Source organism: Rhamphochromis longiceps, linkage group LG12 (assembly GCF_057381845.1).
Source record: "Rhamphochromis longiceps isolate RC_006_pf linkage group LG12, R_longiceps_female_GT1.1, whole genome shotgun sequence".
NCBI lineage: Eukaryota > Metazoa > Chordata > Actinopteri > Cichliformes > Cichlidae > Rhamphochromis > Rhamphochromis longiceps.
The window spans coordinates 44586761-44613952 of record NC_140568.1 but is presented as its reverse complement, the minus strand read 5'-3'; the positions used below and the strand labels follow the sequence as shown (position 1 = coordinate 44613952).

Genomic DNA, 27192 nt, shown 5'->3' with positions numbered 1-27192 from the left:
TTTTGCTGTGTCAAATCTGGAAATTTGCGACACTGCTTTCTCTGATCATATAAGATAAGATAACATAGATTTATTTTTATTAGTCCCACACGTGGGAAATTTGTTGTGTCACAGCAGAAGGTGAACAGTGCAAGTAACAGTAGTACGTAATAGCGGTAGTACGTACAGTAATACCTGTATTATTTGACACTGAGGCGTCTTGTGCTATAGTTGAAACTTGTTCAGTACTGTCAGATATTCAGTCCTTGCACTGCACATTAGTTCTCTGCTGTTTTTGGCCAGTTCTATGCTTCTCCTAAAAAGAGCTTAGTGCCCAGTTCAATTCCTCCTGCCAAACCATCTTAAACTCGGTGGCTACTAAAGCTAGCTGTGAGCCCTGGTTCACTAATAGAACTCGTGAAGTTAGATGGGACTGTAAGAGAGCTGAACAAAGATGGAAGAAGGACAAGCTGAAGCGTGTCACTTCAAATTTTAAATGATTGCTGGTGTTTTTATCAGAACGCTGTGAAAGAGGCTGAAAGGGAACTCATATCAGACATTTTTTGCATTATGCAACTCTATTAATGCACTCCATTTTTTTTAACTATTGACTATTGACAATATGAAAGCAAGGATACTAAGGTTTACTTAACAATGAACTGCGAAACTAAACACTAGGCTCTAATTAGCTGGAGTGAGAGGCAGGCAACACTGGACCAAGTAGGATCTAAGGGAGAGAGGAGAGGACAAGAATCCAAGCACAGATTTTGCCCTTGCATATCAGGACCTCTCCAACACTGGAGAGTTTCAAAACCCATCTAAAGACCCACTTTTAAGTTCTGCCTTTAAATCAAGAGGACTCTGTTTCTATTGTTCTTTCCATGATTCTATTTTCTCTTAATCTATATTCTATTTTATTTGGCATGTCTTCTGCTTTGACTGTTTTATTGTGCAGCACTTTGGTCAACAACTGTTGTTTTTAAAAGTGCTATTTAAATAAATAAACTTCAAACTTGAAAGAATTAGGGATGATGTATAATCTCAGAATACCTTCATGTCTCCCTATTGCACTTTCTAAAAAGTCCGTTTTCATGTTTTATGTGTAAAATGGGCAGAAAGGTGCACAGTGATCAAGGCAATGAAAGATATGTTTTAATATCACTGGAGTAGGAATGTATCTATCAATCTAACCCTATCGATTTAGAAATTGATAATCGCTTTAATACTGGAAAATACCAAAGGATTTAAAAAAGAAAAAAAAGAAAAAAGGATCCATCTGAAACTTTCACTTTCGATGCGGCTGATGATTTCGGCTGCAGGATTTCTTCAGCTGCAGAGTGAACTCGAAGGAAACAGAGAGAGACGATTAAAGCTTGATCTTCAGGTGAGTGCTGGATTCGATTCACTTGCGTTAATAAGCAGCCTACAAAAGTTCGAAACGCTTTCCTAAATAGTCAGCAACTGTCTCATGTGCAGAAATATATCCAAACAACTTGCATTATAGTTCCTTACTGTCGCCGCGACTGAGTGTTAGTGAAGGTATAAACACAGAAGCCGCTTTTTAAACAATAGAACTGTATCATTGGATAGTGAAACAATACTGGTGACTCGTTCAGACTCCGGCAGTGTTTTATTGATTATATCATATCGATATTGTTTTGTCGACGCTGGTCCGCCATTTTAGACTTCTGTGTTTAGAACACAAGCAGGAACAAGAGTTGTGTAACAAAAGCTCGCTGTTGTTTTTGTAGTTAACATTCAGTGGTCAAGGACGGAAACGGCTATTAAACTGCAGCTTTATCATCAGAACAAAATCTCCATATTTCTGACTCTGCACAGAAACGGCTGTCAGACTGTCAGCCAGTTCCACTGAAACATTTACTGTCCGTTACTGTCAGTGGCGTGCATAGAAAATCTTTATTGGGGGGGGGGGCAGGTAGGGGCACAGATTTGGAGAAGGGTGGCAGATGTAATTGGCAGATAATGTTAAAAAAAATTCTACCAACCATTCACCATAATTCAATAACACTATAAACCTAATAACCGAATGCGCTTTTAACTCTTATTAGAATGAGATTTTAACCACTACGGTGCAAAGTTTTTAGATACTGCGTTGATAAAGTCCAAGAGATACTGTGATATTCTGGATTAGGCTCTTAAAAGGATCAGGACAGAAGGACGTGGATAGGTGCCTTTATTGAACAGCAGGACATCACACACTAACTTGTTGTTTCTTAGCGGTGCAGAAAACTACCCTTTTTTGTTGTTATATATTGGTCAACCAAGAACTAGCCCTGTAACAGGCACTTCTGTATTTTACCACTGGGGGGCAACAATTCACTCTATTACATTCCTCCCCTTTTAGATTTGTAATTGAAGTAAGCAACCCTTTAAAGAATGTATTTCACTGCCCCCACCAAAAAGAAATATTCTGTGGCCCTTACGAACAAAGAACAAATGTAGCCATTACTTCCATTATTAACTCTTCACTTCTAAAATAACTGGCAGTAAATAACTAAAACATAACTCTACATTTTCAAAGATTCAGTCTCTTTGGGGGAACTCTGCGTCTCTCTGGGTATCTGCGTTCCACAGATGGGCTTTGGGTGGTTTCTGGGTTGGATACTGGTGGTTCATCGGTTGTCTGTTTAGGTGGTTCAGGAGGTAAGGAGTGTGATGTTAAAATCCCAGGTGGACTTGGTGGTATCTCTGGAACAACACTGTCCATAATCACTTCTGGCCGTCCCTCTGAAACCGGTGAAAATATAACTGGCGGTTTCTCCACAGTCTGTCTCCATGGTAACAGGTGATCCACATGTATTGTGCGTGTTCTCTGTCCCTCTTGTATCAGGTAAGTAACACTTCCCATTTTCTTCAGAACTGTTCCCTGAGTCCATTTTGTTTCCCCCCCCCTGAAGTTTCGGATACGCACAGCGTCTCCCTCCGAAAAAACACGAACAGGTTGGGTTTTGTAATCATGGTGTCGCTTCTGCTCAGACTGTTTCTGTTCAATGTGTCTGCTTAGTTCAGGTTTCAGCAGGCTGAAGCGAGTCCGGATCTGACGTTTCAGGAACAACTCTGCTGGTGTACGACCCGTCACAGTGTGCGGTGTACTGCGATACATGATAAGGAAGTTTGCCAAACGATGACTGAGTGGCAATGTGGCCTTACCATCTGCTTCCAGCACATTTTTCATCAGGGATCGTTTCAGGATTTGTACTGACCTCTCTGCTGCCCCGTTTGATGCAGGATGATAGGCAGGAACAGCTGTGTGTCTGATTCCATTTAACTCCAAAAACTGATTGAATTCCTTTGACACAAGTTGAGGTCCATTGTCTGAAACAAGTTCTTCTGGAAGTCCATATGAAGCAAATAACCCTCTCAAAACCTCAATGGTGTTGTGTGAGGTAATGGATGGCATAGGGAACACTTCCAACCATTTTGAATGACTGTCAATGACAACTAAAAAGTACTGCTTGCCTTTTTCAGCAAAATCAATGTGAATCCGTTGCCAAACTCTCTCAGGCCACTTCCACGGATGGAGTGGTGCAACGGGTGGTGACTTCTGTACAGCCTGACAGACTGAGCAGCTTTGAACCAGTTCTTGTATATCACCATCACAGCCTGGCCACCACAGGTAACTGCGAGCGAGTGCTTTCATACGACAGATACCTGGATGTTCATGATGCAGGTCTTCCAGCACTTTCTGTTGGTAAACCGGTGGAATGATGACCCGTTGTCCCCAAAGAACACATCCTTGTTCTGCTGACAGCTCGTGTCTGCGTGTAAAGTAAGGCTTAAGTGATTCGTCTTGCATATAACTTGGCCACCCATTCATGGTGTAGCTCCAGACCTTGCTGAGGATTGGATCCTTCATGGTTGCTCTCTCAATGTCTTTAGCTACTATTGGTAGCTCTTCCACATGTGAGAAATAGAAGATACTTCCCTCCTCTGCAATGTTGTCTGGCGTATTCCGAGGTAGACGTGACAATGCATCTGCATTAGCATGTTCAGCTGATCTTCTATATTCAATGTCATAGTTGTATGCCATTAGAATAAGAGCCCAGCGTTGCATTCTTAGTGCAGCGAGTGTTGGGACAGCTGACTTTGGCCCTAGTATAGCCAGCAGTGGCTTATGATCTGTTATGAGGGTGAATTTCCTTCCATACAGATATTTATGGAATTTCTTTACTCCAAAAATTATGGCAAGGGCCTCTTTTTCTATCTGGGCATACTTTCGTTCAGCTTCAGTTAATGTTCTTGATGCGAAAGCCACAGGCCTTTCCTCTCCATTTTCCATGACATGAGAGATGACTGCGCCCAATCCATAAGGTGATGCATCGCAGGCTAACTTCAATGGCAGATTTGTGCTGTAGTGCACCAACACTTTGTTCTGCAGCAGTAGACTTTTTGCATCCCTGAATGCTTTTGCACATTCCATGGTCCAAATCCATTTAGCATCTTTTCTCAACAGGTTATGCAAAGGCTGAAGAATGGTGGATGGATTTTCCAAAAATCGACTGTAGTAATTTAGAAGACCAAGAAAGGACTTCAGTTCAGTGACGTTTGTTGGTTCTGGTGCATTTGCTATGGCTGCTACCTTTTCCTCTAAAGGATGCAGACCATCCCTGTCAATACGATGTCCCAGGTACTCCACACTGCTCTGAAGAAAGTGGCACTTGGAAAGCTTCACTCTGACACCATGCTTCTCCAGACATGTGAGTACTTCCTCCAACCTCTTCAAATGATCCCTTTCAGATGAAGCAGTGATGAGGATGTCATCCAAAAAGCAGGTCACATGCTCCATCCCCTGAAGGATTTGATCCATCACAGACTGGAAAAGAGCCGGAGCACTGGAAACACCATAGCTGAGGCGATTGTACTTATAGAGACCTTTGTGTGTGTTGATGACCAGATACTTCTCTGATTCTTCATCTAACTGTAGCTGCTGATAGGCATGAGAAAGGTCAAGTTTACTGAAGGATGTTCCTCCAGCTAAAGTGGCAAACAAATCTTCAGTATTTGGAAGTGGATATCTTTCCTCTTCAACACACTGGTTGACACTGACTTTTTAGTCACCACATATCCTAATTGTTTTGTCTGCCTTTGGCACAGTAACAATAGGGGATGCCCACTCACTTTTCTCAACCTTTGAAATAACCTTCACCTTTTCCAATCTGTCCAGCTCCTTTTCCACAGCTTCTTTTAGTGCATAAGGAACTGGGCGAGCTTTACAGAAAATTGGTGTGGTGTTTGGTTTAGTGTGGATTCTAGCTTTAAATCCCTTTATGCAGCCTTGGTCATCCGAAAACACTGCCTGATGGCGCTGAATCACTTCTAGTACTCCTGGCTTTGCTTCTTTCTGCACCAGTACCTTGTGTACTGTGAAAATCTGTTTCCAGTTCAGCTGTAGTTTCTTTAACCAGTTTCGTCCAATCAGAGCTGGTCTGTCTCCCTGAACAACGATCAGTGGTAGGGTGATGTTTTGAGTCCCATACTGTACTGGTAACATAATATATCCACGCACAGCAATGTGTTGGCCTGAGTAGGACTTGAGCTTTAGCCCACTGGCTGGTTTTATAGGGAAATGAGTGAGATGCATCTGATAATACTTGTCTGATACTACCGACACTGCTGATCCTGTATCCAGCAGCATGGTGGTGTTCTTGCTCCCAAGCGCAACATCCACTGTGTATCCCTTCTCACTGGAGGTGATGGAGTACATTGAATAAACTCCAAAAAGTTCAGCTTCATCATTCCTACTTGAGCATTCATCCTCAGTTTCCAAATACTGAGTTTGCTGACTGAATTTTTTATTCCTGCAAGCACGTGCAATGTGTCCTATTTTTGCACAAACATGACACTTTTCGCTCTTAAATTTGCACTCACGTGCTGAATGCTTTCCACCACAACAATAACATGGTTGCTTCATTCCTGTGTCTTTTTTAGGTCCCTTCCAGTTCTTTGGCTTGTTATTGCCCTCTTGCCTGTTCTGTCCTTTCCATCCTTTGTTGAAAAAATTTGGAGCATTTGTCAAGGCATTTACGTGGTGAGGGTCCTGGCGTCCTGAGAACTCCATCGTATTTTTCGAAGCGAGTTCCATGGATACGGCAATCTCACATGCACGTGGAAATGTAAGATCCTTTTCCGATAGTAGCTTGCGCTGCACAGCATTAGAACGCAGCCCACTAACAAAACGATCCCTCAGGGCCTCATCCAAATATTGTCCAAAATCACATGTGGCTGACAACTGCCTCAGGGCGACAACATAGTCAGAAACTGCCTCCCCTTCTTTCTGGTTACGTTTCTGAAAACGAAAACGCTCAGCTATCACCACTGGAGTCGGCTTATAATGCGCACTTAACGCCCCAGTCAGCGCTGCATATCCCATGGTACTCGGTACCCTGGGAGACACAAGATTCTTTAGCAGCCTGTATGTATCTGCTCCGATCACAGAGAGAAACGTGCACACTTTCTTCTCATCGGAAACATCATTTGCCAACATCCATTGCTCCAACCGCTCCAAATATGACTCAAAATCTTCCTTCGATTCATTATACTCTTCAACACGACCCACATGCATCGCCATGTTAGCTCACCAAAAGCTGTTCCGCTGCAGCCGTGAAGAAAACGTCTTGATTTGTCTTTTTCTTTACATGTGAACACAACCCTCCTACAGCCTCTGTCACGCTGTGGAAATCTTTAGAATCCTCGTCGCCAGTTGTGATATTCTGGATTAGGCTCTTAAAAGGATCAGGACAGAAGGACGTGGATAGGTGCCTTTATTGAACAGCAGGACATCACACACTAACTTGTTGTTTCTTAGCGGTGCAGAAAACTACCCTTTTTTGTTGTTATATATTGGTCAACCAAGAACTAGCCCTGTAACAGGCACTTCTGTATTTTACCACTGGGGGGCAACAATTCACTCTATTACAGATACAATCAGTGCTATGTCACAAACAACTTTCCTGATGACCTTGACTAGAAGTCAGGGATGTCAAATTCTAGCCCTCATGGACCCCTATCCTGCACGTTTTAGATGTTACCTATACCAACATAGCCAATTCAAATCAAATAATCCCCAAACACCTAGTTGTGCACAAGTCTGTACATGATTCTTTAAATCAGCTGTGTTGAAGTATGGAAACATCTGAAACCAGGAGGACAGGAGCCTTGGGAACCAGAACTGCACATGCCTGCACTGAACATGGCACAGCCGTTTCATGGGGTGATTTACACTCTATTCACAACATGGAGCTGGCAGATAGGATAAGTAATAAGAGAAATTAGCTAGACAGCACAGTGTAGTGTAAGTGCTGCCTTATGGTAAACTTTGGTAATATTGACGTATAAAGAACAACACTGGCTGATGATGAAATAGTCAGCTGGCATGGTGACACTGCCAGTATTAACCTGCAACCAAATCTGCAGCTCCATACAGCAATGTTACGACTTAGATTATATCTTATAACTCATAACTCTTATGCTAGCTCCCCTCAGTACCCTACTGTCAGAAATATTCGATGGCTGCAATAATTCTTTAAATGTTATTTTTTTCCTTGGGATTCTAATTTCACTGAAGTTTACTAAACTCAACAAACCTAATATTACTTACCGGGACATTTATTCTGTCCTCATTTTCTTTCGCCGGAAAATTGTTTTCTGCAGTGCGTCTTTCGTGCTTGGCTCTCCTACCTTTGCTAACGTGATGCTCATAGTGCAGAAGCCAATGATGCATTTACTTACACTCGGATATCTGAGCTTCACCGTGAAAACGTAACCGTACATTTGATTGAAATTTATTGTTTTAGCTTCGGGGTGGCACCTGGGGTGGCCAGTCTGGTTGGGGGGGGGCATCCCGCTGGACACGCCACTGGTTACTGCAGCCTTAAATAAAACGCATCTGTTTAAAGCTTTAGACACATAACACACTGATCAAGTATTGGTCGCCTTGTTATCGGTGACACGACGGTATGTCACGGAACATCTTGGAGATCATGTAAATATGCAAGTGAACCCAAGCAGCAACATGTTGCCATCGTATATCAGACGTGTGTTCTACTGTCTGCGCGACCCACATACTGGGTAGTCCTCATCTAGGGTAGCTTGCCCACAGGTGCGGATCTAGAGAAATTTTCTTAGGGTGGCAAAGAAATCAAATGGGTGGCAAAATCAAAGCCTTTTTTGTCAAACACATAGGCAGGTGGTTACATTAAAATGATTCAAATGCAGTAAGTATACACGTTTTTCATATAAATATAATCTATAACTTAATTATTTTCTGTAGCCCGCATAATTAAACACTTTAGTTACATAAAACATGTGAGTTTCGATTTCATGTACTGTATAGCCTGTAAAAATAAATAAATATGTAGCCCAATAAGTATAAAATCCAGAAAGCTACAAGTTTCACACTGTTTTTTGTTAGAAAAAAATCGTATTGTTACATGCTTAAATTACACAAAATGTCAGAAATCTGCACTGTCGTGAACAACATCAACAACAAATTTAAACCTATTTTTTCATGATTTGTTGGATTAACCCTCTGAGGTCCAAAATATAACTGGCTATTTGTGACTCTTTTGTATTTTATCTTCAAATTGTTTTATTTTATTTTCCCCCCCTAGCCTCGTTCGGTATCATTCTTTTCAGCTCAACCTCACGTGTCTGAATTTAGTTGCTTTTTCATTGGCATACTCTATTAATATTACTGATCTGAAATCACACAAAAAACTTTTTTTTTTTGCTGTAAAAAACCACAGACATGTTGAGTAAATTATTTTTATAACTTGAAATGCAAATATAAATTAGACATTTCGAAAACATATGCACACATTTTGTAAACATATACAACTATTTATCTAAAAATGCAGCCAATACACCTGCCTTTTTAAAATTTTGTACCAGGGGTGTTTTTAGCCCATATTTTAGCCCAAAATGAATCAAAGCCCCCCCAAAGATTTCTTACTTTTTTGACAATATTTGCTGTTTGTGTGACACACTACTAAAAATATAAAAAGCATACAGTACTTGGTTGAGACGTAACATTTTAACAACAAAAGTATAGATACCCCCCCCCCCCTCCCAAAATGATCTGTTCCAGCTCACCTCCCCCCTGCTCTGGCTCTAGCACCGTTGCTGCCAGAGCGATGGTGGCTGAGACGCAGCTGAGCGGAGGTGTAAGTGCCTGGCTTAAAACAGGACATATTAGCTGCATTTAACCTTCAGTTACTCTTTATATAGTTGGTAGGAGTCAGACCATGTTTCATCACACCAGGTAACCTGCAGTGTTGGAAACGTGTTTTCCGACGATGTTTGCTACTCTACAATCCGTCCTAGTCTGTAAAATCAGCGACATTTGACCGTCCTGTTGCTCCCATTGAAATTTATACAGCTTATTTAAAATCTAAAACTTAAAATTGTCCGTAGCCTGCTGTTGTTACCACTGTCCTGTTTGAAATGGAGTGAGAGAAGCTGCTTATTTTGTTATATGTGCCGATATGAAACCCAGGAGCCACATTCAGGTAAAAAAATGATCCATCAATCAAGAATAATGTTGGATCAGTGTTTCAATATTTATATCTTTTATTAGATGTACATGTGGTTTGGTTATTTGCCTTTTGGTTGAAAGTGCACTGAGAGAGGACTTTTTCATTAGTGATCGTAATAGTATTTTTTTTTTCATATTTATGTAATTTTTTCATCTAATTGAATACAATCTATTTGTGTATGATTGTCAGTCCAAAGAGGGAGAGAGGAAAGAGGAGAACGTGAGGAGAAAGTACAAGGTCAGGAAGAACCAGGTAAGAAAACAGACAGGGAGCAGTGACAGGCAGAAACTGTTAACCTGCTTGAGAGAGCTGACCAAAAAAAAGTGATTTGCCAACCTCAAGGTGAGGTGACATAGGATAAAATAAGAGAAAAAATCTGCAGAGCCATAGTATCTGCAGTAAAGATCTTTTCATAGATTGTACCACAGGCAAAATTGCCGCCATTTTTTATCATTTTTCTTAATTAATAATTTGTACATTTCAAGGACTGTTATTGGAGTGTATTTTTTATGTATCTGTATTATATTATACAAACACATTAAAAGTGAATCTCTGTCCAAAAAATGCACTCAGTTTACTTTTTACTCACTATGAGCATCAGTCATTATTCTCCCCCAGTAATTAAGGTTAGGATATGTATATTTCTTTTATTCCAATCCATTCTTCTTTTCCAGCATTTAAATAACCTTGATCAGATTTGATGGTTTTGTTACAGACTTTTCAAAAAAGTGTTTTTTCTTTCACAAATGTGGATTAAATTGTGTTAAAATGCACAAAGCAGTGATGTCATGTTCTGTGACGAGGACCCAGGCACAGAGAGACTTGATGGATTTAAGAATCTTATGATTTAATAAAGAAATCTGCAGACTTGCACAGAGATGGTAAAATTATGATGAGTGATAACGGAGACGAAGACAACAGACGATGAGGACAGGGAGGAACAGGGGTTTAAATGCACCAAGGAGACAGAACTCCGGACAACTGGAGACATTTAGAGATGCAGGGACTGACAGAGACGGGGTAGAAGTCTCATCGTTACGAGTAAAGTTTATCTTGCCTGACTGGGCAGCTCTCTGGGTGCTCAGCACCCCCGAAGCTCTGATCCTAGAATCGCCTCTGGTTCTAATCTTGTAGTAAGAAATATTTTTGTCTATCTTCACTGGCATAAATGGGTCAGACAAAATAATAAAAACACCTGAGTTGGAACTTAAACGGAAAAGTACATCCTTTTATGAAAGAGGATTTATTGCAGGGCAGTTGCATAATGTGAGTTTATGTAATCTGGCGACAACTACATAAAATATATTCAGCATTAGTGAGAAGATAAAGCAGATAGAGAAGCATGACTTGCACAGCAGCTTTACTCTTCTTTACACCATAAACTCAACCACACAACCTGTCTTAGACTGAGATACACATGAAACCACAGAGGTAAGGTCAACAAATTGACCGTGACCCTAACAGCTTTAAAGTTGTTCTTGAACATATGTTAACAGGTAACTGTGTAAACATCATCATTTAGGTTAATTAAATATGAACTCCTGTTTAAAATGTTATAGTTGAATTAATGTCATGAATTACAGCTAGATATGTCTAATAAACCAGTATACCTAGCTTACATGTCTACAGATTACATGACAGTCAGTAAATTAATTGTATGTATTTCTGTCTCTTTACCATTACAGGTGATTGGTCACCCCAGAAATGCAGAAGCACCTTCGATTTCCCTCCAACAAACAGTGAGTCAGACTGAGCTGTGTCAACCTGCTGTTGGAATATCTGGGTTTATAATATTTTGTTGGTGTAGTATCTTAGCAATAAAGTAACTCTGGATTTAAACAGCACTGAAACACAATGAATTTTGCTTTTCTATTCTGTGTTTCCCGCAGTGTCTGAGCTGAGGGTTGTTCTGCTGGGGAGCAGCTGGACTGAGAAAAATGAAGTGGGAAATCTGTTACTGGGAGAGACTGTGTTCACCAGTAAAACTAAAGCGTGTGTGAGAATTAGTGGACCACTGGAGGGCAACAAAATTTCTGTCATCATCACCCCCTACCTGCCTCCTCTCAACACCTCCCACCACAATCTGACAGAGTTTATAAAAGACTTTGCAAAACTCTCTTCTCCTGGACCTCATGTGTTCCTGCTGCTTGTACAGCCTGAAAACTTTACAGAAGAACACAAACTGAGACTCTGCAGAGTCCTTCAAGGTTACAGTGATCGATCATTTGATCATTCACTGATACTGACCTCAGCACCCAGAGAGGAGAGCTCAGGTTCTGTTGAAGACTTCATGAAGAGTCCAGCATTAAATGAAATGATCAAAAAATGTAAATGCAGATACTTGAAGAGGAGCAACATCGAACTTCCAGAGCTGTTAACGCATTTGGGGGAAATTACAAAGGACAACAATGGAGAGCATGTCAGCTATGAAGCTTTTGAGGACACAGAACAGAATTTATCAAAAGATCAACAACCCCCCCCAAAAAAGGAGATGAAGACTCCTATCATTGACGCTGCTAAAGCTGCAGGTAAGACGAGAAACTCTTCTGACAAGGATGACATACACAGAATATACAACATCTATGATTCAATAATCAGCATAACAATTTCTTATTTTCACAGGACTGTCCAATAAATTCAAACTAATCACTCCTCAAGTTTCTGGAAAAACACCAACTTCAACCAACAGTAAATAAAATTATCTCAGAGCTCATTCTGTTTCTTAGCTCATCCATCCAACTGTTTGAATTGTTATGTGTAGTATATATTTTTATAGCTTGTGCAGCACGTTGGTCAGCTGTTGTTTAAACTTGACAATTCTAAAAATAAAGAAATTATTCAGCTAAACTTTGTAATCTCAGAATGTAACACCACAATTTTGTTTAAGTTAACTTTGACTTTAAACAAACAGTTGTGCAAATAGCTTAAATATTTAACACATTCACAAACATAATTGCTGACGGCATTGGTAACTGGATTTGTATCTTTAAGTGTGACTTGGACAATCACGTCACATTTGACCAAGTCAATCAATGAGTAACACTAAAGGTTCTCTGAGCATTACGAGGACTGAAGAGATCTCCTCATATAAGCCAAATGTTGTGATTTTAGATTAATTTGTGTTATTGTTGTGTTGTTGTTGTATCACAGTGTCTGCGTTCAGGATTGTGCTGCTGGGCAAAACTGAGGATAAGAAGATGAAACTTGGTAACTTCATCATTGGGTACCAAGGATTTCACTGCCAGAAACAATCCCCCATCATTCACTGCGTGGCCTCCTGTGGAGAGTGGAGAGGAAAACTACTGACAGTGGTCAAAACGCCAGACATGTTCAGTCTGTCTGAGGAGGACATGAGAAGAGAAGTGAAGAGCTGTGTGAGTCTCTGTCATCCTGGACCAAATGTTCTGCTGCTGTTGGTCAAACCTTCTGATTTCACTGAGGAGAACAGAAAAACTCTGAAGTTCATCCTGAGTCTGTTTGGTCACAATGCCTTTAAACACTCAATGGTCATCATCACACATGAGAATGAAATGAGTTTCTCTGTGAATAAAGTCCTCAGAGAATGTGGAGGAAGGCACTACAACATGTTTGAAGACAACTATGAATCATTAATGCAGAAGATTCAGGAAATGACAAATCAATATTATCACAGCATCAAACCATCTTTAAACCTGGTTCTGTGTGGGAGGAGACGAGCAGAGAAGACTTTAGCAGCCAAGGCCATTTTAGGTCAGACTGAGCTTCATTCAGCCTCCAACTCATCAGAGTGTGTTAAACATCAGGGAGAGGTGTGTGGACGTTGGGTTTCCCTGGTGGAGCTGCCTGCCTTGTATGGAAAACCTCAGGAGGCAGTGATGGAGGAATCACTCAGGTGTATCTCCCTCTGTGATCCTGAGGGTGTCCATGCCTTCATCCTGGTCCTACCTGTGGCTCCCCTCACTGATGAAGACAAGAGAGAGTTAGAGACCATCCAGGATGCATTCAGCTCTCGAGTCAATGACTTCACCATGATTCTGTTCACTGTGGACTCAGATCCTACAGCTCCAGCTTTTGTTAACTTTGTAAAGAAAAACCAGGACATCCAGGAGGTCTGTCAACGTTATGGACAAAGGCCTGTTATTGTTAACATCAAGGATAAAGAGCAGATCCACACGTTGTTGGACACTGTGGAGCAGATGAGATGTACAAACAAACCATGCTGCTACACAGCTGTAACATTTGCTCGAGCCCAGATTGATCTGATAACTAAAAATATGGTCACTCGTAAGTAATTGAATGTTTTTTTTAATCATTAATCATGTTCGACATTATATTCTAACATCTACTTTATAAACTGTTCACATTTAAAGAAAATCATGTGTTTACAGGTGATGAAGAGAAGCAGAACACGGAGCCTCTCAGGATTGTGCTGATAGGAAAGACCGGCAATGGAAAGAGCTCATCAGGAAACACCATCCTAGGAAGGAGAGAGTTTAAAGTCAATGCAGGTCAAACATCAGTCACCAAATACTGTCAGAAAGAACAGGGTGAGGTGGACGGTCGTCCTGTTGTTGTGGTCGACACTCCTGGTCTGTTTGACACAACATTGACCCACAAAGAAGTTCAAGAGGAGCTGGTGAAATGTGTCAGTCTTCTGGCTCCAGGACCACATGTCTTCCTGCTGGTGTTACAGATTGGTCGTCTCACACCAGAGGAGAAGGAGACATTAAAACTTATAAAGGAAGGTTTTGGGCCGAATTCAGAAAAGTTCACCATCATTCTTTTCACTGGAGGAGATTCACTACAACGTGAAGAAATATCCACTGAAGATTATATTGAAAGTGGATGTGATGATTCCTTTAAGAAGCTGATTGCTGACTGTGGAGGAAGATACCATGTGTTCAATAACTATGATAAACAAAACCGCCAACAAGTCAGTGAGCTGATAACAAAGATTGACACCATGGTGAAGGACAATGGAGGAAACTGCTTCACCAATGAGATGCTGGAAGAAGCTGAAGCAGCAATAAAGAAGGAAATGAAGAGAATCCTGAAGGAGAAGGAAGAAGAGATGAAGGAAGAAGAGATGAAGAGAGAGAGAGAGGAGCTAGAAAGAAAACATGAGGAGAAAATCCAATCGATGAAAAAAATAATTGAAGAACAAGAAACAGAAATTGCCCAGGAACGAAAATTAAGAGAAAAACAAGTCAAACAAAAAGAAGAATACATCAACAATATCCATGAGGAGAGGAAGAGAGAGAAGGAAAGAAGGGAAGAAGAAGAGAGGAGGAGGAGACATCAGGAAGAAATTCATCAACAGCAGTGGGAACAAAAACTGGAATCTTTGGAGAAAAAACTTCAATCTGAAGCAGAAGAAAATGTAGGAAGAGAACTGGAGCAGAGAAGAAACGAGATTAGGAAACAAAGGGAAGCATGGGAGGCGAAACAAAAACAGTGGTCGGATCAGCGCTACCAGGAAGCTGAACAGAGATATCAGAAGATGCGACAAAGGCACCAAAACCTCCAAAACGAATATGAGCAAGACAAACAAAAATTTGAAAGCCAAAGAAAAGAAGAAAAAATAAGGAGAGAAGAAGAAGAACGACAATCAGAGGCAATGGTGGAGGATTTGAAGAACACCTACAGAGAAAAAGTAAAAGAGTTTAATGATGTTCAAGATAAACACATCAAGGACATAGCAGCTCTAATGGAAAAACATATCAGGGTTATTAAGACTCTAGAGCAAGAACATGAGAAACAAATTCAAGACAAACAAGAGCTGTACGAGCTCTTAAGGACACTCGGAACTGAGAAAGAAAATAACTTAAAGAAAAAAGTTGAAGATCTAGAGAAAAAATATGAAGACCAAATGAAAAAGCTCAAGCAAATAGAAGAAGATAAATGTATCATCCAATAACAATAAAATGTCTTAGATTTTTGCAAAATGGTTTCTGGAGGAATGACTGATGAAGCACATGTTGGATTGTAGTGTTATTTTATGCCATGTTATACCCTGAATTAAAGATTGTGAATTATTATGTAGTTTAGTTTGTATTTTCCTCCTGAATTAGAAGAAGCTGATAACTATTACATTAGTTAAACTGATTTGCATTACATTAAACTGCTGACTTGTTGTGAATGAATGATATTGCTTTATGATGCATTATATTGCTGAGTTATAAGAAATACTGTTCGCAGAAAGTTATTGTCTTATTTGTCTGATTAGAAGAGAACAGAATATACTGGAGTTTTCTGCCCCATCTCAGCAGGAGCAGATAAACAGGGAGCCAAGGTCGTAGCTTAGGCGCTGTGTGAGAGAAAAGCATGTGAATGTTTAGGCTTTTATGATAAGGTGGAGGCACCAGAGGCTATAAGAGTTTGAGCAATGCTCCACCATTTTGAGATTTTGAGGCTGTCTGCATCAGTGTCCATCTCCCACGCGTGTGTTCATTAAAATCATCGTTTGACTCAACCCGACCGGACCAGTGTTGTTATTGTGGTGTTTGTCTTGTTTCCATCCCCAATTTTGAACTCGTAACACACACTGGTTGGCTTTTTGGTTTTATACGTACTGGTACCGGGAGACTACGTCCTCATTCCAGGTGTCTGCTGTCAATTCCCCATCAATCAGCTGTTAATGACGTCAGCCTGTCACCTCTGCTTCAGATCGCTCTCCTGAACGCTCGTTCCATAGCCAACAAATCATTTGTACTGAATGACTTTTTTTTTAGCAGTAATAGTCTGGACTTCATGTTTCTCACGGAATCTTGGCAGCGGGAGAATGAATTTATCCACCCGGTCGGCTGTCGCTTCATCGGGACTCTGCATTTGGACCGTCGTGGTGGTGGTCTGGTCACTGTTCACCGAGACCATTTCGCTTGCAGGGCTATAGACTCTGAGTTTTTCCCTTCCTTTGAGTCACAACTTCTTAAGGTTGTTTCATCAGATATATTTTATTGTGTTTTAATTTACCGCCCTCCCACCCCCGCTGGTGTTTTTATTCAACATTTTACGGACTTTTTATCTTCCATTATTAAACTGGAGAAAGTCTTAATGATTGGGGATTTCAACCTCCACGTGGATGATCTTAGCTGTAGCATGGCCTCTGACTTTTTATCCATTACAGACTCTTTTAATTTTATTCAGCATGTCTCTGGAACCACCCATGTTAAAGGCCACACCTTGGACCTTGTGTTTTCTCTTGGCTTAGACATAATTAATGTCTGTATTAAGGATGTACAAGTGAGTGACCATTCCTGTGTTACTTTTAATCTTAGCTTCCCTCTGTACACACCACCTTCTATTCTCATGTTCCATAAGCAGTTCATAAATCAGGATGTTGCTTTGAAGTTTTCTAATATGTTGGACCCTCATGTGAACAGTGGCTGCACTGATGCTGATGTTGCTACACAGTGTTTTAATAATCACTGCTTGGAGATTTTAAATTCAGTGGCACCTATGAAATCTGTAATTGCTGCCTCAAATAGAGCTCATCCATGGATAAATGATGACGTAAGGAAGGTCAAAAGAATCTGTAGGAAAGTAGAACACCTTTGGAAATCAACCAAACTCGAAGTTCACAGGCTCCACCTTAGGGAACTTTGGGTTTCCTTACATGAAACCATAAAAACAGCCAGATCAGAATATTTTTCTCAGTTAATCTCATCAAGCAAGAGAAATTCCAAGGTACTGTTTGACTCCATAAACTCTATTGTTTCCCCCACGGTCCACCGAGTACCTGTGACCTTTATATCTGAGAGTGATGACTTTCTGAATTTCTTTGTGGATAAAGTTGATAATGTCAGTATGCGCATTGATTCTTCAATACCATCTATTTGTGTCTCTGGGCCACCTCCCCCTCATTTACTGTCAGTGTTTAACCCAATGACCATACATGACCATTCACTCCTGCTGGATAAAATGAAAATTACCACTTGTGCAAATGACATTCTTCCTGCTGAGCTGTTTAAAAATGCTCTCTCTGCCATTGGCCCCTCTATTGTAGAGATATGCAATGCCTCTCTTTTAACAGGGGTCGTCCCTAGGTTCTGTAAGCTGCTGTTGTTGAGCCGATATTAAAAAAGAGCAGTTTGGATCCAACTTAGCTTAAGAATTATAGGGCTATCTCTAAGCTTCCATTATTGTTGAAAATTCTGGAAAAAGTAGTTGCAGATCCACTTACTGCTTTTTTAGAAAAACATGAAATTTATGACAAATTTCAGTCTGGTTTCCTTAAGTGTCACTCAACAGAAACCGCATTACTTAAAAGTCTCTAGTGACATTATGATGTCAGCTGACTCCAGAGCATCCTCGGTCATGGTTTTGTTGGACTTGACATGTGCCTTTGCCACCACTGACCATCCTGATTAACAGGCTCCGGGACATAGTCGGTGTGTCCGGTCTGGCTTTGAAGTGGTTTCAGTCATACCTCTCCAACAGATCTTTTGGTGTTTTTGCGAATCGGTTTATGTCACATTCTAAAGATCTGACGTGTGGGGTACCGCAGGGTTCAGTTCTGGGTCCTATTCTTTTGCTCCTCTACATGTTACCTCTAGGACTTATAATTAGGCAGTTCCCTGAGGTGTCTTATCACTTCTGTGCTGATGATATTCAGCTCTATTGCTCTTTTAAGCCGATGGAAGTCCATAAACTGTCCTCTTCCATTGAACAGTGGCTTGGTGACAACTACATACAGTTGAACTCTGAGAAGTCAGAAACATTAATTATTGCCCCAGACAGCCAGCTATCTCTAATCAAACAGCATCTTGGTTCTCTTGGCTCATCTGTTCACCTGAGCCTCAGGTACCTTGGTGTGATCTGATTCTGCCATGTCCCTAGAACAACACTCTCGCCAGCTAATTAGGAACTGCCTTTTTCAGCTAAGAAACATCTCCAAACTGCAAACTTTGCTGTCTAAATCTGAGTTAGAAATGGTTATTCATGCTTTTATTTCATCCTGCTTAGACTGTAAGTCTTTTTCTTTGTTTGAGCAAAAGGAATATTGAGCGTCTCCAGTTAATCCAGAATGCTGCTGCAAGGCTTTTAACTAAGACACAAAAAAGAGAGCACATTACACCAGTGTCACGCTCATTACACTGGCTTCCAGTACATTTTAGAAGTCATTTTAAAATCTTAGTACTGACTTTTAAAGCTTTGAATTGTGATGCCCCGCCTAGATTTTTGATCTTTTAGAACCCCACGCTGGTAGTCCCACAAACACATTTTAAGACCAGAGGTGACAGATCTTTTAGAGCGGTGGCCCCCAGGTTGTGGAATGCTCTCCCTCCATCATTTCGTTGCCTTGATTGTATTTATTCTTTTAAAAAGCAGTTTAAGACTCATTTATTTAGATTGACTTTTAATTAGATTCGTGCTGTATGTTTGATTTTTGATGTATTTTATGTATTTCTGTTTTATATTACTGTGAAGCACTTTGTGGTTTTTATCCTGTGAAGAGTGTTATACAAATAAATTGAATTGAATTAAATACTGATGATCTTTCAGCAATTCCTGTGTTTTTAGCAAGATTATTATCTCTGCACTGTTTAGCTATTGCAGATAAATTATCAGAGATGTCTATCTGTTCTCTTTTTATTCTTTCCTCTGTTTCCTCTCTCTCACGTTCCAATTTTTCTTTTTCTTGATCATATTTTTCTTTGAGCTCCCTGAGTTTCTGTTTTCTCTTCATCTTCTTATTTTCGTTTTTCCTCCAATTCTTTTCTTTCCTTCTCCCAAGTCTCTTTTTGCTGTCTTATTTTTTTCTCTGTAATCTTCACACTCTTTGTCACTTGTTTCCTTTGATTCTGACTCGGATTTTAGTTTTTCCTCCAGTTCTTGTATTTTTTGTTCCTATTCTCGTCTTTGAAGTCCTTCATCTTCTCTCTTCCTCCTGTCTTCTTCTTCTCTAAGTTTTTGTTCTTTCTTCCTCTCTTCAGACTGAATGCGAATGTTGTCCTGATTCTTTTTTAAGCTTCTTCATCTTCAATTCTTCAATTTAATTAATATAGCGCCAAATCACAACAAAAGTCGCCTCAAGGCGCTTCATAGATACAGAGAAAAACCCAACAATCACATGACCCCCTATGAGCAGCACTTTGGCGACAGTGGGAAGGAAAAACTCCCTTTTAACAGGAAGCTGTCTCTTAGCTTTCTTTCGTGATCAATTTCTGCTTTCTGTTCTTCCATGCTTTTCTTCATAGACTGGATTTTCTCCTCATATGTTCTTTCAAGCTCCTCCTTCTCTCTCTTCATCTCTTCTTGTTTCTCTTTCAGGATTCCCTTCACTTCTTTCTTTATCGCACTTTGCAGCATCTCATTAGTAAAGCAGCACCCTCCGTTGTCCTTCCCCATGGTGTCAGTCTTTGTTATCAGCTCACTGACTTGGTTTTGATTTGGTGTTTCAGAGTTATTGAACACATGGGATATTCCTCAACAGTCAAGATCAGCTTCTTAAAGGAATAGAATAGAATAACTTTTTTTTCCTCAGACATTTTTATTAAATTTTCTGCAACCATTTTTACAAAAGACAAATTGAACAATATGCCGTTTTCTTTTTGAAGAACATAAAACAATATGAAACATACACTCCCACCTCATAATTATAGGAGTACCAGTGTGTGTACAAAAAGAAAAAAGAAAGGGTCCAATCTAATAATACGAATAGCAAACCCTGGAGTACAAGATAGCAGTTCCTGAGTGTACAAGAGAGATGTGGAGAGTTTCAGAGCCCACACCCCCACACAGACACAGAAAAAACAAAACACAGAAACCAAAAAAAACAAACACAAACACAATGAGTGGTCAGCTTAGTTGTAGAGATAAGTCAAATCTGTAAGAGAAAAGAAATATGTATAAAGTAGGTAAGTAAATGCCATCATAAAGCGCAGGCACATAGTCCATATACTTAAACATAAGATAAAATAAAATAGAATAAAGTCTGAGCTGGCTAATTGGGAACGTTGCGGGACCACAAAGTCTGAACATGGTCAAAAAAGGGTTGCCAGATCTTAAAAAATTTGGCCATAGACCCACGCAGGGTGAATTTAATCTTTTCGAGTTTGCTAAAATGCAAAGCATCTCTGATCCAGATTTCCCAGGATGGGGGAGAAGGGGACTTCCAACATAACAATATTCTGCGTCTTGCCAATAAGGTGAGAAATGCTACCAGATCCGCTTGGGGCGTCGGCAAGACAACTGTATCAGGAAGAACCCCAAACAAAGCAGTTAAGGGCACGGGTTGGAGGGTTAGCTGGATGATCTTTGATAAAGTCAGAAAAATATTAATCCAGTATTGTTTGAGGGATGCACATGACCAAAACATATGTATTAGAGAGGCAGGTGTTTGATGAAAACAGTCGCAGTCAGGGCTAAGGTTGGGGTATATTTGAGCTAGTCTGGCTTTAGTCCAGTGTACACGGTGCAAAATCTTACATTGAATCAGCCCGTGTTTGGCACAAAATGAGGAGCCATGGACCCGGTAAAGAATTTTATCCCAAAAGTCATCCTGAATCACACACCCCAAATCCTGCTCCCATGCCATTTTAATAGCCGAGGTTAAGGAGTTGCCAAAGGAACATATTCTCCCATACAGACAAGAGATCAGGCCCTGTGATGAAGGGGGAGGCGATAGAACGTTATCAAAGTCATGATATGGATGTCTAGATGAGAACTGAGAGGATTTCTCCTTAACAAAACTCCGGATTTGTAAGTAGCATAAAAAGTGACTTTTTGGAAGGCCAAATTTCAATGAGAGCTGTTCAAAGGAGGCAAATGTATTCTGAATATACAGATCAGAAAAAGACCTGATACCCAAGGAGGCCCACAAATAAAAAGCACCATCAACTAACGAAGGCTGAAAAGAGGGATTTTTCAAAATGGGTGACTGAAGGGAAAAAAAGGTCAACTTAAAATAACGACGAAATTGATACCATATTTTCAAGGTAACTTTGACAATAGAGTTATTATAAGAGCCTGTACTCGGAGGCTGCTTTTGGGCATAAATCAGGGCTGGTAAAGAGGATGAGGCACAAGAAGAAGTCTCCAAACTCAGCCAGGCCGGGGCATTATTCATGCCTTCCCCCTGTAGCCAGTACCTGAGAATACAAATATTACATGCCCAATAATAGAACATAAGGTTTGGTAAAGCCACCCCATCTTTTTCGGTCTTTGAAGATATGTCTTGCGTATTCTAGAGGTTTTTTTTGTTCCAAATGAACCCAGAGAGAATCTTGTCTAATTTAACAAAAAAGGAAATTGGGATAAATACAGGGACACACTGAAAAAGAAAAGAAAATCTTGGGAGGATATTCATTTTAATTGTATTTATGCGTCCTGCTACAGACAGATGGAGTAGAGACCATCTGTCCAAATCCTGCCTAACTTTCTCGACAAGTGGGTCGAAATTAAGCTTGAAAAGAGCATGAAATTGACTTGTAATTTTAACCCCTAAATATGTAAAGTTGTCCGATACAACTCGAAAAGGCAGTGCTGTGCACTGATATTTCTGTGCAACAGCATTCAGGGGGAACAATTCACTCTTAGCGAGATTCAGCTTATAGCCAGAAATAAGGCTAAACTGTTCAAGTATTGAGAGCACCAAAGGAAATGAGGATGCTGGTTCTGAGATATAAAGAAGCAAATCATCTGCGTATAAGGAAACTCTTTGTTCTATACCATTTCTAGTAACCCCGGTGATACCTGGGTTTGATCTCAGCGATATTTCAGGGGCTCAATTGCAATTGCAAAGAGCAACGGCGACATGGGACAGCCCTGCCTAGTCCCCCTAAACAGAGGAAAGAAGTCAGAGCATGTGCCATTTGTTTTGACAGCGGCAAGCGCGTAAGTATAAAGAAGTTTCAACCAGGAGATGATTATTTTACCAAAGCCGAATTTATCCAAAACATAAAAAAGTTATCCCCACTCGACCCTGTCAAAAGCCTTCTCAGCATCTAAACTGATCCCAAACTCAGGGCTGTTGGAGTCTGAGGGATTGTAATGAACATTAATCAAACATCTAAGGTTAGAGAAGGCATATCTCCCTTTAATAAAGCCTGTTTGATCCGGGTTAATTACAGATGGCAAGACTGCTTCCACACGCATTGCTATATATTGCTATTGCTATACGACACAACGGTGGTGGGTCTCATTAGCAACAGGGATGAGACCGACTACAGAAGTGAGGTGAGACGCCTGGCCACGTGGTGTGCTGACAACAATCTCTCTCTGAATGTGGAGAAGACGAAGGAGATTGTTGTGGACTTCAGGAGAATGCACACCCAACATGCTCCTCTGACCATTGACGGAGCGTCTGTGGAGAGAGTGAGCAGCACCAAGTTCTTGGGTGTGCACATCACAGAGGATCTCTCCTGGACGTACAACACCACAGCACTGGCCAAGAAATCACAGCAGCGTCTCTTCTTTCTCCGCAAACTAAGAAGAGCAGGAGCTCCAGCCCCCATCATGCACACTTTCTACAGAGGCACCATCGAGAGCATCCTGTCGAGCTGCATCACTGTGTGGTTTGGAGCCTGCAATGCGTCCTGCCATAGAACCCTCCAACGCATAGTGAGAGCTGCAGAGAGGATCATTGGTGTCTCTCTCCCCTCCCTCCAGGACATTTACAGCACCCGCCTCACTAAAAAAGCCCTTTGCATAGCGGCTGATCCCACGCACCCAATGCAAAGCTTCTTCAAGCTGCTGCCGTCAGGGAGGAGACTGCGGAGTCTCCAGGCCAGGACCAGCAGACTGAAGGACAGCTTCATCCATCAGGCTGTCAGGAAGCTAAACTCCCTCCCGATTCTGCCCCCTCTCCCCTCTTCTCCACCACGGTCTCACTGAACTCTGTCACACACACACACACACTCACTCTCTGACGCACTCACTGGCCTGCTCCAGTCACTTTGTGGAGCATTGGACTGCTTAAGCATTGGACCTCATAAGCCTTTGTTGTTACACTATCTCTTACCGTACACTACTAAATCCCCATTTGCACTATTTGCCTATTTTGCACCACTATGCCTTCTTACTTGAATATTGTATATTGTATATTGCATAGCTTTTTTTTTTTGTTATACGTAAAATTGTATTGTATTTATTTAAATTTATTTAAATTTTTACTTTTTAATTATTTTATTTGCATTTTTCTAATCACTAGGGTTTGAGAGTAACGCAATTTCTATTCTGTGTATGTCCTGTACATGTGGCAGAATTGACAAATAAAGTTGACTTGACTTGACTTGACTTGATAAGTTTAGCAAGGATTTTATAGCCCACATTTAACAAAGAAATGGGACGGTATGAGCCACATTGTAATGGATCCTTATCCTTTTTTAAGATCAAGGATATAGATGCCTGCAGTAGAGAGGGTGGGAGGGATCCAACTTCCAGTGAATGCTTATACATATTTATCATGAGCGGGGCCAGTTTAGGCATAAATTTACAATAGAACTCAACAGGAAACCCGTCCTGTCTGGGACACTTAGAACACTGCAATTTGCTGATAGCTTGCAGGATCTCTTCTACAGTTACTGGTCCCTCCAGCCGAAGGCTGTGTGTCTGATCAATTGATGGGAGCTTAAGATGATTGAAAAAGGAGTCCAAAGCCTCAGAGCTAAATGCACACTCAGATGCATAGAGAGATGAATAAAAGTCTCGAAATTGGTCATTAATTATTTTGGGATCTGTAGAAACACCGCTTGATGTCTGAATCCGAGGAATGGAATGTGCAGCTGCTGCAGCTGATGGGAGAGCAGTTTACTGGCCTTTTCCCCATACTCATACTGGGAGTACTGACACTTCAACAACATCTCTTCAGCCCGAGCAGAGGACAGGTGGTCAAACTCAGTCTGCAAAGACAGCCTGTCATTATAGACTTCTGGTGCCGGGCAGACAGCATACAACTCATCGAATTGCAATATGCGTGTTATGAGCTCGGACAACTTTCCTTTCCTTTGATTTGCCTCAAAACCAGCATAAGATATAATTTGTCCCCTGATAGAAGCATTAAACGTTTCCCACAAAACGGAGGGTGATATTCCGGGTGTAATGTTTGTCTCTATAAATAAGTCTATCTTGGAATTCACAAATGTGATGAACTTATCGTCTGACAGCAAGCGTGTGTTCAAACGCCATGGAGCTGGTGGAGAACTTTGGCCCACTGCCAAATCTAGAGTCAACGGAGCATGATCTGAAATGACAATAGCACTATGAGAGCAAGAGCGAATCTGTGAAGTAAGTCGACTGTCCAGCAGAAAGTAATCAATACGAGTTTATGTATGATGAACAGGGGAGAAAAAGGTGTACTCTCTATGTGTCATGATCCTGGGCCGTGTTGGCCCAGTATTCTTAGTTCTCATGTGTCTTTGTATTCAGTTCCCTGTTTAGGCTCTGTTTCCTGAGTTGCCCTGTTGTGTTGTTCCCTGAGTGCTTTCCCTTTGTGACTCTCACCCCCTGTGTGCCCCTCTGTGTATTCATGAGCCCTCGTCCCCTTTCATGTTTATTCCGTGTCTCCCCTGCCCGTTATGTTGGTGTTCTACTCGTGCTCTCTCTCCTCCTGTTTGTACCTCTGTACTTCCTGTTTCACCTCGCCCGTCTCCCGTCAGTGTTGTGTTCACTCCTGCCATGTCTCGTGATTATTATCAGTGTCACCTGTGTTCCCCATGTGCTCCCACTCCGCTCGTTAACCCTTGGTGTATTTATGTCTGCGTCTCCCTCAGTGCTGTGTCGCGTTCTCCCTCATGTTGTGTGGATCTTCCTGTGTCTTCCTGCAAGTGTTAGTTTACTTTTTCCCAGTTTAGTTTTGTATTTCCTGTATTCTGCCGTGCCAGCATTAAAGCTGTGTTTCTCGAGTTCATCCCCGTGTCTGTGAGTTTTGCATTTGGGTCCTCCTCCTGCTTGCCACACAGCGACCCATGACACTATGTGTGGGGTTGAGAAAACACCAGGCATCAATAACAGAAAATTCTTCAAGGAACATATTAATAATTTTGGAAGAGTTTGATTGCCTACCAGGCTTATTTGAGGATCGATCCAGCGGCCCGAGCCAACAATTAAAATCGCCATCATGAACCAGATAGTGGGAAGACAAGTCAGGAATTTTAGTGAAAAAAGTGCTAAAAAAAATTTGGATCGTCCCAATTGGGAGCAAAGACATTGGCAAAAATGAATTTAGTGTTCAAAATACTACCACTCACAATAATGAATCTACCATTCTGGTCCGCTATAACATTAGAAGAAACAAATGGCACTGATTTGTGTATTAAAATAGCAACACCACGAACTTTGGATTTAAATGTAGAGTGATAGAGTTGGCCCACCCACCCCTTACGAAGTCTAAAATGATCTGAAAATTTTAGGTGTGTTTCTTGTAAAAACACAATCTGGGCGCCCAAAAATTGCAAATGATGGAGGTCCTTGCTCCTTTTAATAGGTTGGTTCAGACCTTTACAGTTCCAGCTACAGAACTTAAACGAGTGACCTGCTTGTTGATTATTATTATTTAATTGTGATACCATGTTAGAACATAGATTGAAAAAACCAAAGCTGACCGATGAAAAACACAGAAAAAACAAAGTCAGTGTACAGAACAGTACAACATAAAAAACAAAGAACACCCAAACTTCCCCCTAAATGCTGAAGCATCTTCCCTAACAAGATGCGTGCACCCCCCACCAAACACACCCCTGAGCACGTCCTCCCAACCATCCGAAGTCCCAGTTGAGTTCAAGGCAGAGACAAATCAAGGATTGTATGAAAATATATTAGAACAAGACACATCCTATAAATCAAGCTCACCTCAAATAAACATAAGTATGTTACTTAAAAAAATACAATAAGATACAGTAAAAAATAAAAAACAGTGAAGAAAGAGAAAAAAAATAGAAAAAAATTATTCACAGAAATTAACCAAGATGGACATATCAGCCCAATGGGCCAAGACACTTATGTGCCCTGAGAGGCAGGAGGATCTTATTGGCAAAGTCCGTGGCAGACGCAGGATCAGTAAACTTACGTACAACTCCATCTGGAAGTGTCACCCTCAGTTCCACAGGATAGAACAGGCCGAACTTGATCCCAGGACAAGAGTGCAGAAGGCGCTTGACACCAGTAAACTGTGAATGTTTTTTAGCCACTGCAGGTGTGAAGTCTGGAAAGATGGAGATCCTTCTGCCCTGGTAAAGTAGAGGAGAGTTTACCACTTGCAAGACGTAGCAGCTGTTCCTTGACATGGAAGTAGTGTACTCTAATGAGGAGTGGGCAAGGAGGCGCTCCCTCTCCGGGCTTTGGTCCAAGGAACCTGTGAATCCGATCTAACAGAGGTGCTTCATTCAGTTTCAGAAGATGTTGCAGGAGATGGGAAATAAAATTCCTAGGGTTAGAAGTCTCCAAACCCTCGGGGACGCCAATAAGGCGAATATTATTGCGCCTTGATCTTCCTTCTAGATCCTTACATTTAGCTTGCAGTTGTCTGACCTCCTCCGTTAGGACATTACAGCAGATTGAAGAGAAGTCCGGTCGTCACTGCAGGTTGTAGCTGAAAGCTCCAAATCTTTAATGGTGGTCCCTTGGGCATTAACGGTGGCCTGTAGGGTGGTTATAGCAGCTTTAAACTCGGCCTTCACAGATGATATTTCTGACCGCAGTGTATGGGTAACCGTATCAATCTTGCATTCAAGCTTGTCGC

General features: G+C 41.1%; 1 protein-coding gene across 3 annotated transcripts; it reads left to right on the top strand.

Moving 5' to 3' along the window:
- Nucleotides 1-1273: 1273 nt before the first annotated feature.
- Nucleotides 1274-15753, top strand: LOC146658103 (uncharacterized). Of its 3 annotated transcripts, XM_085426530.1 has the most exons (7): nucleotides 1274-1363; nucleotides 9723-9785; nucleotides 11219-11272; nucleotides 11423-12061; nucleotides 12156-12221; nucleotides 12684-13796; nucleotides 13901-15753. In XM_085426530.1, coding segments are annotated over exons 3-7 (3348 nt in total). In that variant the 5' UTR covers nucleotides 1274-1363; nucleotides 9723-9785; nucleotides 11219-11271; the 3' UTR covers nucleotides 15430-15753. The 3 variants fall into 3 exon arrangements, with proteins under 3 accessions (XP_085282656.1, XP_085282658.1, XP_085282657.1); XM_085426532.1 differs by lacking the exon at nucleotides 12156-12221 and having other exon boundaries at nucleotides 1275-1363; XM_085426531.1 differs by lacking the exon at nucleotides 9723-9785 and having other exon boundaries at nucleotides 1288-1363.
- The last annotated feature ends 11439 nt before the right edge of the window (nucleotides 15754-27192 follow it).

Coding starts and splice junctions, on each gene's coding strand:
- LOC146658103 (XM_085426530.1), top strand. Junction 12,062..12,155: donor TGACGCTGCTAAAGCTGCAG/GTAAGACGAGAA, acceptor TTATTTTCACAG/GACTGTCCAATAAATTCAAA. Junction 12,222..12,683: donor AACACCAACTTCAACCAACA/GTAAATAAAATT, acceptor GTTGTATCACAG/TGTCTGCGTTCAGGATTGTG.